The following is a 12,283-nucleotide window of genomic DNA, read 5'->3' on the forward strand; positions in this document are numbered from 1 at the left end:
CTTAGGTAGTAAGCCATGGCATAGGTCTTGACAGTGAATTTTTGAATCTGACACCAAAAGCAGCAACAGCAGTAGTAAAACGGACTACATCAAACTTAAAAAGCCGCACAACAAAACAAACTATCCACAAAGTGAGAAAGCAGCCTACTGAAGGAGAGAAAACATCCTCAAAGCACATAAAGAGCTCATACTGCTCAATAGTAAAAAATTAGATAATCCCAGTTAAGAAATAAGCAGAAGATCCCAGTAGACATTTTTCCAAAGAAGAACATAGAGAGCCAACAGGTACGAAGATTCTTTCTCTACATTGTTAATCATCAGTGAAATGCAAGTCAAAACCATAGAGAGGGACTTCCCTGGTAGTCCAGTGGCTAAGACTCCATTCTCTCAGTGCAGGAGTCTCGGGTTCTTTCCCTGGTCAGGGAACTAGATCCCACATGCCACAGTGAAGACCAGCAAAGCCCCCCCCAAAAAAGAAAAACATAAAACCATAGATACCACCTCACACCTCTTAGAATGGCTACTTTAAAAAAAAGCTAGAAAAAACAAGTGCTGGCAAGTCTGTGAACAAAAGGGAACTGTATACTGTTTGTGGGAATGTGAACTGATGCAGTCACTACAGAAAATATTTTGGAGGTTCCTCAAAAAATTTAAAGTAGAATTACCATATGATCCAGCAGTTCCACTTCTGGGTATTTATCTGGAGAAAATAGACATACTGTCTCAAAAAAACATACACACTCCCATGTTCATTGCACAGTGTTTACAGTAGCCAAGACTCGGTTATAAGGACCCTGACATTTGTGTTCCTAGTACATCCAGAATGCATCTTTATTAATTATTGTAACCACCACATCTCATTATAGTGAACTGTTTATATTTGCCTTTCATCCACAGACAGAAGGTAGGGTATCCTGTCTCTTTCTTCAGCGACCCAAAGTGCCTGGCAAGTTGAGACCCAGCAGATGATTGCTGAACTGAGCTGTAATTCTGAGTAGGCATAGCATTTGTGCACAAGGGTAGCTCATACTTAGTTGTTGGAGTAGAAAGTGATAGTCACAGTCTGGAAGGCATTTCACTGAGTCTTCACAGACCAGATGAAGTCATGCTAGCAGTGAAGATACTTCTTTGGTTTTATCACTGGGTGAATGCCCATGACATAAAAAGAATGCTTTAGAATAGCTGCACATTAGACTGGAATGCGAGCAGTAGTAGCAGATGGGGTGCTTCCCAGGTAAACAAGTCACTTGTGATGAAGAGACACAAAATGTGCTGACCAGATAATAAAGATCTGTGGTGATCCAGATCTGGAAAGCCTAGCAAATTATTCACAAGACCATCTGTTTCTAAGAAGATCTTGACAAGCCAAGCAGTCCTAGAAAATGAAGTCTGGTAGGGGGAAACTAACATAGCAAGGGCTGGAGGTTAAAAAAAAAAAAAAAAACAAAAAAAACCCAGCTGCATGAGTACACAGTATGGGAGCTTGAGCTTGGCAGTAGGAAATGGGGCAGACTAAGGGACACTTGCTGGCCACATGCGAAGTGTCAGACACTTTCTTTATAGTGTAGCTGCCTTGGATAACTTTTATTCACAGAGACGTAGCATCTCCATGTAAGACGACAGGAGCCTCAGTCATTCTCTGTCATGTCGAAATCATTTCTCACCTGGTCTGTTCAGTCCTCAGCCTGATGCATTTGGAGGGAGATGGTCACACTGGAAGACTGCTCAAAGGAGAGTGACCAGGAGGGCTAAAATATCGTTTAGGGAATAGATGCGGAACTAGAGGTGCTAGGCAGCAGAAAAGGAGACACAGGAAGACGCAGATGCTTTTAAACATGAAATACTGTCTCACAGAGACACTCAAGATTTTTAGGGGGTGGCTACAAGGAGTAGTGCTTAGGCCAGAGGTTGGGTACTCGAAGGAGGAAGACAGAGCAGTTTTCTAGCAGCAGTTATTATCCAAAGATGAAATAGGTTACTTGGTTAGGAAATGAGTTTCTCATTACTTTATGCACATAAGCAGAAAGAAGTTGGCCACCACCTTGTAGAGGTGTTCTCAGAAGATTTTCATACATCACTTAGTAGAATAAAGTCTTCAGGCCCTGAAAATTCAGGTAGCCTAAGATCTTTCTTCACATTTTTTTCCCCGTGGGTAGACATTTTCATAACAGAAGTCAGTGAGATAAAGATTCCTTTTGCTAATAAACTTGTGATACTAAATAAGTAGATTTTGTCTGCATGCTTTTTGACTTCCTTTTAACTGTAAATTGTTTCTTTCAATAGATGGACGACCTCAGTGGGAAGTAGAAGGGAAAATAATCAAGGAAAAATGTCAAGGGGTAAGAAGTTTATTTCTTTGGAAATATTTGAGATGCTTAATGTGAAAATTAGATAATGTTGCTTTGTGGTATAGATGAGGAGTCTTTTACAAGTTTGGACATGAGATAGACTGCTTTCCTGGTATTAAAATAAAGTTTAGGAAAGATAAACTGTTGGTGTCCCCTTTTTTATGTATAGGGAAGGAGAAATTAGAAATGAAAGATTATTAGAAGTTCTTACTGAAGTTATCATTGATTTCTCTGAATTCAGTGAAGAGATCAAATTCAGTGAAGAACTTTAAACAATGGGCAAAAAAATAGGAGGACAACCCCTCAGGGGTTTTGTATTTAACACACTCTTTCCAACTCCACCACATTAAGCCTTCCAGGATTCAACACTGAAAGCTGTGATCCCTTCATCCTGGTTGGAATGGAGACAGAATTTTCTCTGGGGTAGACAATACCACTTCCCACAGTGCTCTCCAAAGACCTAGAGAAGTTAGATTAAAGATTGTGGTTGACGGGACTAAAAATTTTCTCTATGCCTATGTAAGATTATTCTTGATATAGATACAGGTTGTGTGTTTTGCCATTTAGAACATTTTCAATGTAAAATTTAAGATAAAGGAGTTCCCTAGTGGTTAGGATTTGACGCTTTTCCTGCTGTAGCCCAGGTTCAATCCCTGGTGAGGGAACTGAAATCCCTCAGGCCAAGCAGTGAGTCTGGAAAAAAAAATGATAAGAAATCTATAACACAGTGTGGGAGCTATTAAACTTTGATTAAAAATTAGAACAAACTTTCACTTAAGATGTATAGTAACATATAATATTTATTAGAGCAAAATATCTGACTACATAGTAAGTAATAAGACTTTTGATTTCTGCTACAACTAGAAACCCAAGTAGGCGAGTGAAAAGCAATTTCTCCTTTAATGGTTTACTTGAAAGAGCTTTTCTGTTAAGACTGAAGTATCCTTAGAGTAAATCCCCAGATGACTTATATGACCAGTTAATGCGCATAATGAGCCCGAGTAGTTAAGGTGCATGAGATGTGTTGAGTTCAGCAGGTGCATTTCATTTTTAGTTCTGAGTGTAACGCAATCTTGCTTTCCGTGCTTTCCATGCTCCTTAGGCTCACATTGTCCTTGAAGTCCCTCCATATCATAACCCAGCAGTTACAGCTGCAGTGCAGGTGCACTTTTATCTTTGCAATGGCAAGAGGAAAAAAAGCCAGTCTCAACGTTTTACTTACACACCAGGTACGAGGAGTTATTGTGATGCTTTGCTATAGAGCTTTCTTTCATAATGCATAAAAAGTTATTCAGTGAATCCTGTATTAGTTAGTATGTTTAAGATAGGGTGCTTATAATGAATAAAAATCCCAACATACGCCTTATCTGTAAAGTTTGTATTTACTTAAAATGTTAGATCCGATAACAATTATTTTTTGTTGTCATTTGTCATAAGGAAATTAGAAGGTTGAATGTAGATTTGAAGTCCATTTTTCAGGAGTTACCAAAGGTCACCAGCACTGTTGGAAGGATAAATGTCTGAATACGTGTGAACTTTCCTTCTGCCCTTCACACTGCAAAAAAGCAGTGTGCCTGTTTGTAGTGTATTCATCTCAACCATTTCCAATCAAAATGGAAAATTTCTCCTTAATTTTTTTATTTGGCAAGCAGCAACTATAGCATGTGTTGGCTTTGGGGGGATATAACATTGATGGCAGAATTCCTGATTTTATAGAGACACCGTAACAGAGAAGACTTCCACACCTCTTTCTGCAGCAGCTCAAGCGCTATAATTTTCCAGGTCTGGATTGTGACACATAAATACTATATGCAGTAATTCATACTGATGTTTACATTCTTAGAGAACAAACATTTATAGAGGTCTTCTCTGTGCTAGATGCTATATTACTAGTCATCAGAACATATGATAAAAAAATTATAATGAAGCTTATTCTCCAAAACTTATAAAAACTTTTAAAGGGTTTATTGTAAATGAAAAGAACTAACACTGAGTTTGAGAGGGTTCTGACTATTAGTCACTCATTTGTCACCATATTCTTTTTAAAGCCTGGCTGTATTTCATTTATAGCCTCTGAAGACTGCTTATATTCCAGAATCTGATTATTATTATTATCTGATCATGTTAATGTATTACTTGGAAATAAAATATTTCAGATAATTTTCAAACCTTTGAAAACTAAGGATTTTGGTTAGCCATTTCATTTATTCATTAATTCAATGAGTATTTAAGGGTGCATACTAAGTGAGCAAAACCTTTCTTAGCTTCTCTCTCATGGTGCTTATAATCTAGTGGAACAAACAAGCTAATAAATCTCTAAATAAATAATTTATAAATTTGTAGTTAGAAACATATAAGAACTGTTAAGGAAAGGGAAGCAATGCTGTGGGTGGAAATAACAGAGGGACTCTTGCTAGGCTAACTGGTTGTGAAGTGATGCTTGAGTTAATAACTGAAAAATAACAGTAGTAGTTTATAATTACATAACATTTACTATGTTTTAGTACTGTTCTCAGCCCTTTCTGTATTCATGTAATCCTCTTAATAAACCTGTGGGGTAGATTGTTGCCTTATTTTACAAATGAGGACACTGAGTGGCTAAGTAATGTGCCCAACGTCCCACAGCATATATTCTAGAGCCAAATATCATATATAGTCAGGTTCCAGAGTCTGGGCTCCTAACTTAACCTAGACTACATCCATTTGTTCATTTATTTAGCAAACAGAGTATTTTTTCTGTGCCAGGTGCTATTTTAACCAGTTTATACATACAAACTCATTTATTCTCCCATAATGCTATAAGGTAGATAGTGTTGCCCTCCCCATTTGGCAAGTGAATGAACTGAGATCCCATAGCTAATAAAGGCAAATGTGAGATATGAATATTTGCAGTATGGCTGAATAGTCTATACTGTTAATTACTATTAGATAAAGAGTGGGAGAACATTCCACATAAAGGCTGTAGCATATGCAAAGGCCTTACAGTTGATTGGATCAGAGAGTATTAAAAGAGTTGTAAGAAGTGAACTTTAACAGGTAGGTGACATGATCAGATCTGTGACTTTTTCCCATGGTGGTTCTGTCAGTTTATAAGATGTCAATGACCAGTTTAGTCTTTCCTCAAATTAACTAACTGTAGAGTGTGAAATTTATATAGGAGAGACCCAGGAAAAATAAAACATGATTCAAACGGCTAGCGTATTTTGAGTATACAAAGGCGAGAGCATCAGTGATGATAAAGAATATCAGGTTTCTGAGAAGAGTGGGAAAGGATAGGATTTAAAATATCCCAATTGGCATGGACATTAAATGGGAAAAGAAAAGGAGGGAAGGTAAAGGAGATAAACAAGATGGATGCACATTAGGAACGTTTACAGACTTAGTAGTGGAGAGTTTAGGGTGTTTCTAAATGATAGCTTCAGTTTTGTTTCTATAAAGAATGACATACGGCCTCCTTCTGTGATCAGAGAGGGGAGAATGTGGGTGATTTGGCAGTTTAATGGTGTGGAAAAATATGAAAAAGTTATTGTAAAGAGAGGGGAGAGTAAGTTACCACCAAAACCTAATAGGATAATCAAAGGACACCTTTGATGTTGTTATTAGTGAATTTATGGATATGAATTAGCTCTCCTGTGTAAATTTCTTAAGCAGCACTCAGATTCTTCAGGGCAGGTGGTGAAATATGAATAATAGGGCTCATCCGGGGTCCAAGAATGTTACTAAATTCTTTTGAGATGAGGGACTATAGAATCTAACCTGATAAGAAGGAAGAGAGCTTCTGGGGTTGAGGGAAAAAGGCAATAGTGTCAGCATGTTAGAGGTGTTGATTACTACAGTCACAGTGGTGGTGGCAGGCAGACAGAAAGGAGCAAATATCATGCCTCTACATTATCAACTCTTGAATTGAGAGGACAGTATAAAAGCAGAGTCCTAGAGGGCATTACGTATGAGAATGGAAATCAATGGGGCCCTGGAGTGCAGAGAGAACATTGGATTGGACTGGAGCTGTCATCACTGGCCTTGTGGTTGACAGAATACAAATCAGGTGGCACACACTAGTGAAGGAAGAATGGACACACAAGTGTTTGGACAGTCCTTATTCTGCTTGATTATTACCTTTTGTCTGTCACATTTGACTTTTTTCACTTTTTTTCTAAAATGAAGTTTTGAATAAAGTTTTTACAAAGGCGAATATGTTACTGTGAATGTTTTTAAAGGACAAGTTGAAAAAATTTTTTAAAGCATCCATATTCTCTTTCACTCTATCATTGTCTTCTTTAGATCCTTTAATTCCATATATAACTATATAATTTTAAAAATAGAAATGAGACCATACTATCTTATATATACTAATTTTATAACCTGAACATTTTTATTTTTTCTTAACAGCAGATAATTCTACAGAATCTTAATAGTTTTTAGTATTCTACTGTATGACCCTTTGTTGTGGTAGAGTTATTACGTTTGTCTTATTAATTTATAGTAGAGATTTTAGCCATTTTATGTGTAACAATAATTCCTTTTAAATTTTTACGTATAAAAACTATATATTTGTAAGCTGCTTATTTTTACTTTTTAATTTTTTAATTTTTTAAATTTATTTTTTTATTTTTTTTTGTAAGTTGCTTATTTTTAATTAAAGGATTTGTTCATTTGCCTCCTTTTTGGCAACTTCCTCACAGTAGGGATCTGACCAGTATCAGTATCCAGTGGGGGACTAATCATTAACTACAAGTGGCTAATTTAAAAACAAATTGTTTTTAATTAGGGATTATTTTTAGTATTATTTGTCCCACAATTCATTTGCTTTCTAGAATGAAGACAGTTCTCAGCATATGTGTATGATTTACACATTAACCTTACCACAGGCAGTAATAGAGCACACAGCCCTTCCCTGGGGTTCAGCTACTTGAACTTCTGCCCAGATTGTATTCAATAGCTTCAGAACTTCCAAAGTGGGGGACCCTACCCCCACCCCAGAGAAAGTGTATCTCCCTCTGAAGTCCAGCAGAAGTTATTTGTACATGGGGATACCATCTGAGCTCTGGTTTTTGGAATCATGGGGATTTTTCAGACAGCGTTAGAGCCAAACTCTGATATATAATATTTTGCTCATGGGAGGGTATAGTCTGTATTCTAAATAGTTGACTGGGTAAACTGACTTTTATATTGTGGTTGTTTTGATTGGGAGGAAAAGCATGCCTTACAGTCAGAAGATAAATCTCAGTTCTGCCACAGACTGTATCTACTGGCTAACCTCTGTAAAAGAGGGTATAATACTAAATAGTGATTTTCAAATTGTTTAGATTGTTTTATTCTTCAAATAAGGGCTTCCCAGGAGGCTCAGTGGTAAAGAATCTGTCTGCCAATGTAGGAGACTCGGGTTTGATGCCTTGGTTGTTGGGAAGATACCCTGGAGGAGGAAATGGCAACCCACTCCAGTATTCTTGCCTGGGAAATTCCATGGACAGAGAAGCCTGGCAGGCTACAGACCATGGGGGTCACAAATAGTCAGGTGCGACTGAGCACAGCACACATTCTTCAAATAAAATCTTATGCAAAAAGCAATTTTATGAGAATAAAGCTGGCTTGGTTGCTCTTTTAGCACTGGAAAGGGAAGTCCAGAGCTTTTACTCTTTGGATCTTATTCTATATCTATCACTTGAAGAGTGTGAGATTTCTCATAGTTTGAAAACCACTAGACCAGGTGATCTTTTTTTTTCCCCTGGATTCCTCTGTTCTTTAGCATCCTAAATTTGAGAAATAGATTGTATAATACAAAAGGTAGAATTAATCTGTTTCCAAAACTCATCTCATTGTAGATATTGTAAGATATCTTTAACTGTATTTCTCTCCAAACAAGAATAAATTACCATAGACGAGTGTTGAGGACGTCGTGTTGGAGTCTGAATCCCTTATAGACCAAAAGAATAATTCTTGATGTGGCAGAGTGAACATGCACTTGATTTAGTGAAGCAGAGTTCTCAGACTGGATACCCAGATATTGGTCAGGAATGTCGAAATAAGGATTAAGATCACACACAAAAAAGGTGGATGTTATGCTGTAGTTTTCAGTCCCTCTGTGTCCTTTTTAGTACATGATAACCAACCATTTATGTAACCAAGGATGCCAGCTGTTCCATTCAGGATTAAAGGATGAGAATAGGCTTTCTTGGATATTCTCCCTCCTTATGTAGAAATATGGGTATAGGATTCACTGTGGCTTTCCTGAGACCAGAGTTGGAGGCAAAGTAAAAGATGAAAAAAATCCAGTAGTCCAGGGACAGAGTTCTAGTTCTGCCAAAGTCAGAAGAAAAGTAAGTACATCAAGACATTAAGGGGAGAAGAAAAAAGACATTAAAGAGGTCAGGAGCCAGTAGACACAGTGAACCAAACTTGAAATACCTGAACAAGAAGCAGAAGGCAGAAAAACCTGTGTTCAAGACCTTATGATATCACTTAGCTGCTGTGAGATCTTAGTGTCTTTAATCTCCTCTTCAGTATAGCCAACTGTGAGGCAGGGTAATAATAATCTCTACCTTATAAAGATCTTTGGGTTTTTAAAAAATTATTTATTTTTAAATAGGTAATATATATATACACATGGTGAGAAACATTCAAAAGGCCCCAAAACTTTTTGCAGTAAAAAGTAAGTCTTCTCCTGTTCACCTAATTTCCCTTCCCAGTAGTAAACCCAACAGTTATCAGTTTCTTGTGCATCTTTCCAGAGACAGCCATACATGTATAAGCAAAAACATATGGTTCAATTATCTGGCTTCCCTGAAGCCTTTTGAGTTTTTAACCCCTGAATTGAATGTATGATATAGTTGTATAGCCTAGAATGAAGGCTGTTCATAATTATTTTACGTATTATGTAATAACACTTGCTTTAATCTCTTCCTTTTCAGTTTTGATGAAGCAAGAACACAGAGAAGAGATTGACTTGTCTTCAGTTCCATCGTTGCCTCATCCTGCCCAGACTCAGAGGACTTCTTCAGATACAGGACACCTGCATGACAGCGTACTGTCTGCACAGAGAAGCTTGGTTTGTCCCATCCAGCAAACATATGCATCCATGGTAACCGCATCCCATCTGCCACAGCTGCAGTGTAGGGATGAGAGTGCTGGTAAAGAACAGCATATGATATCTTCTTCAGTCGTGCACCAGCCTTTTCAAGTCACACCAACACCTCCTGTGGGGTCTTCCTATCAGCCTATGCAAACTAATATTGTATTCAATGGACCAACGTGTCTTCCTATTAATGCTGCCTCTAGTCAAGAATTTGATCCAGTTTTGTTTCAACAGGATGCAGCTCTTCCTAATTTAATAAATCTTGGCTGTCAAACACCGTCATCTATACCTTTTAATTCTTCAAATTCAGGCTCAACAGGACATCTCTTAGCCCACGCACCTCATTCTGTGCAGACCCTGCCTCATCTGCAGACAATGGGATACCATTGTTCAAACACAGGACAAAGATCTCTTTCTTCTCCAGTGGCCGATCAGGTCACAGGTCAGCCTTCCTCTCAGTTACAAACCATTACGTATGGTCCTTCACATTCAGGGACTGCTATAACCGCTTCCCCAGCAGCCTCTCATCCCCTGGCCAGTTCGCCACTTTCTGGGCCACCATCTCCTCAGCTGCAGCCTATGCCTTACCAGTCTCCTAGCTCAGGAACTGCCTCGTCACCGTCTCTAGCCACCAGAATGCATTCTGGACAGCACTCAGCTCAAGCACAAAGTACAGGCCAGGGACGTATTTCTGCACCTTCATCCTTATTATGTCACAGTTTGTGTGATCCAGCTTCATTTCCACCTGATGAGGCAACTGTGAACGTTAAACCTGAGCCTGAAGAGCAGGAACCTAATTTTTCTACAATTGGTCTGCAGGACATCACTTTAGATGATGGTAAGTTCATCTTTATGTTCTTGAAGCAGTGATGATTCAGGAACTTCCTTCTCTTAAGAGTCTTGAGAAAGTTACCATCGATTGTTTTTTGCATATGGTTGGGCTGTTACTAGAAATATGTGAATATATGACTCTGGAGAGATAAGCATGAACATACATGCTTTAAAGTCTATTTTACCACTTATATCTGTTGTGAAGGCTAAGACCTTGAGTAATAACCTACCACCTATTTGTGATGGAACTGAAGATGTGAGCTTTATTGGGCAGTTTTTCTTCCAGAACATACAGTGAGGTTGCAGAGTCTAGAGAATGGAATTCAGAAATGTTAATTCAGCAAACATTGCAGAATCCCATCCCTTTGCAAGACACATAGTTAGATGCTAGAAATACTAGAAATGTATCAGGGTAGAGTTCCTGTCCTTGAGATTCTTCACAAGTAAAGAACCTGTTTCTTTGTGGCCCTGCCAGCTTGCTGAGTCAGATAGTGATGATGGTGCAAGTCCAGACTGGTTTGCTGCTGCTGGTACAACTGTTGGCACCATGATAAAAAGAAGCTCTTTATATAAATGTAACAAGTTGGTGTGTAGACCTCTGTTTTTATGAAATCATAAATTGGACAGCAGATTCTGTGGTATTAATAGTTGAAAATTCCCCCAAGATAGAATTTTCAGGTAATAATTTTAGAGTTTATTCTTGGCTTTGTCATTTATATGGTAGTGAAAAACTGTCTAAATAGGAGTGCAGTGAAAGCTAGCTGTAACATTTTTTCAGTATGAAATACGGAAATAGAATTTTATTTCTCATTCTGTAATCTATTGAAAAGTTAACTCTAGGTCAGTCTTCTCCTTTATACATCTGGAGAGGCTATTTACTCCTTGTTTGCAAAGCTGGTGTTAAATTCCAAATTCTAAGCAAAAGAGAAAAGGAAGATAAATAAAATGATAAAATGTGGGAGCCCCTACCCCCATCCCCAACTTGACACCATGGCTTTACTGTCATATTAGTACATGAGGATACAGTGATACAGTAGGTCTTAGTTACTTACAACCAAGATATAAAAGAAGCACATCAGGAGATCAGCAAAAAGATGTGAAAGATTCTATAGGAAGGATTCAGGGAGGCTTCCTTGAGGAGATGACATTTAAGCCAGTCTTGGAGGATGAGTATATTTTTCAGTAAATGAGGATCGATCACTTCTTAACCTTTTGGCTAAGATCAAGTGTAGTATCAGTAAATGAGAATCAAAGGGAAAATCAGACAACAGAAGCAGAAACATAAAGCTGTGTCTGGGAAAGCATGATTATCTGTGGCTGGAGGGCAGATGGCAAGTAGAGGATGGCTTTCAAAGAGCCAAGGGGATTGGCCAGGTCATTTGTGTGTAAACAAAAGGTATAATAAACTAAAGCAAAACCTACAATTTTCGTAGCATTGTTATCTAATTAAACTCTTACTAAATCCTCTCAGTTCAGTTCAGTTGCTCAGGCATGTCCAACTCTTTGCAGCGCTATGGACTGCAGCATGCCAGGCTTCCCTGCCCATCACCAACTCCGGAGCTTGCTCAAACTCATGTCCATTGAGCTGGTGATGCCATTCAGTCACCTCATGCTCTGTCTGAATCCTCTAGATAGCTGCATTTAGAGAATTAGGCTTTCTGAAGGTCACATAGCTGGTAAGTTGTAGAGCTGAGACTGGAATCAGATCTTTTCAGTCTAGTCTTTTTTTTTTTCTTTTGCAGCACTACAGCTGCCCCGTCCAGTAGCAGGCCATGATGGTTAGAACTAACTGAGTGCTTAATGGGATACCTCATGCTTTTTTTCATTCCTTGAGAATAGTGGAGCATTATCCAGAATGCATGTATAGAATTTCACTGCATGAACGTGTGTACACAACTGCATCTGATTCGTCACACTAGTGTTGCTTGCAGGGTTCGTGTTTAAAATTTTAGTCCCTGAAACATAGGGTGAGACCTGGAGTATGATAACCTACCTCTTCAGTAATGGCACTGAAGATAGAAGATTTATTAAG

General features: G+C 38.3%; 1 protein-coding gene across 8 annotated transcripts in view; it reads left to right on the forward strand.

Annotated features, from left to right (window-relative positions):
* The window catches only part of NFATC3 (nuclear factor of activated T cells 3), a 93,218-nt gene that overhangs the window by 60,198 nt on the left and 20,737 nt on the right, over positions 1-12,283 (forward strand). For 6 of the 8 annotated variants that reach the window (XM_060398407.1, XM_004015085.6, XM_060398409.1 and 3 more), the window contains 3 exons: positions 2,284-2,339; positions 3,451-3,577; positions 9,257-10,258. In XM_060398407.1, coding sequence (XP_060254390.1) covers positions 2,284-2,339; positions 3,451-3,577; positions 9,257-10,258 — 1,185 coding nt within the window. Of the gene's footprint in view, positions 1-2,283; positions 2,340-3,450; positions 5,654-9,256; positions 10,259-12,283 lie in introns of those variants that run through there. The other 2 variants (XM_060398412.1, XM_060398411.1) reach the window with 2 other exon arrangements.

The sequence above is a fragment of the Ovis aries genome, chromosome 14 (assembly GCF_016772045.2).
Source record: "Ovis aries strain OAR_USU_Benz2616 breed Rambouillet chromosome 14, ARS-UI_Ramb_v3.0, whole genome shotgun sequence".
Lineage (NCBI taxonomy): Eukaryota > Metazoa > Chordata > Mammalia > Artiodactyla > Bovidae > Ovis > Ovis aries.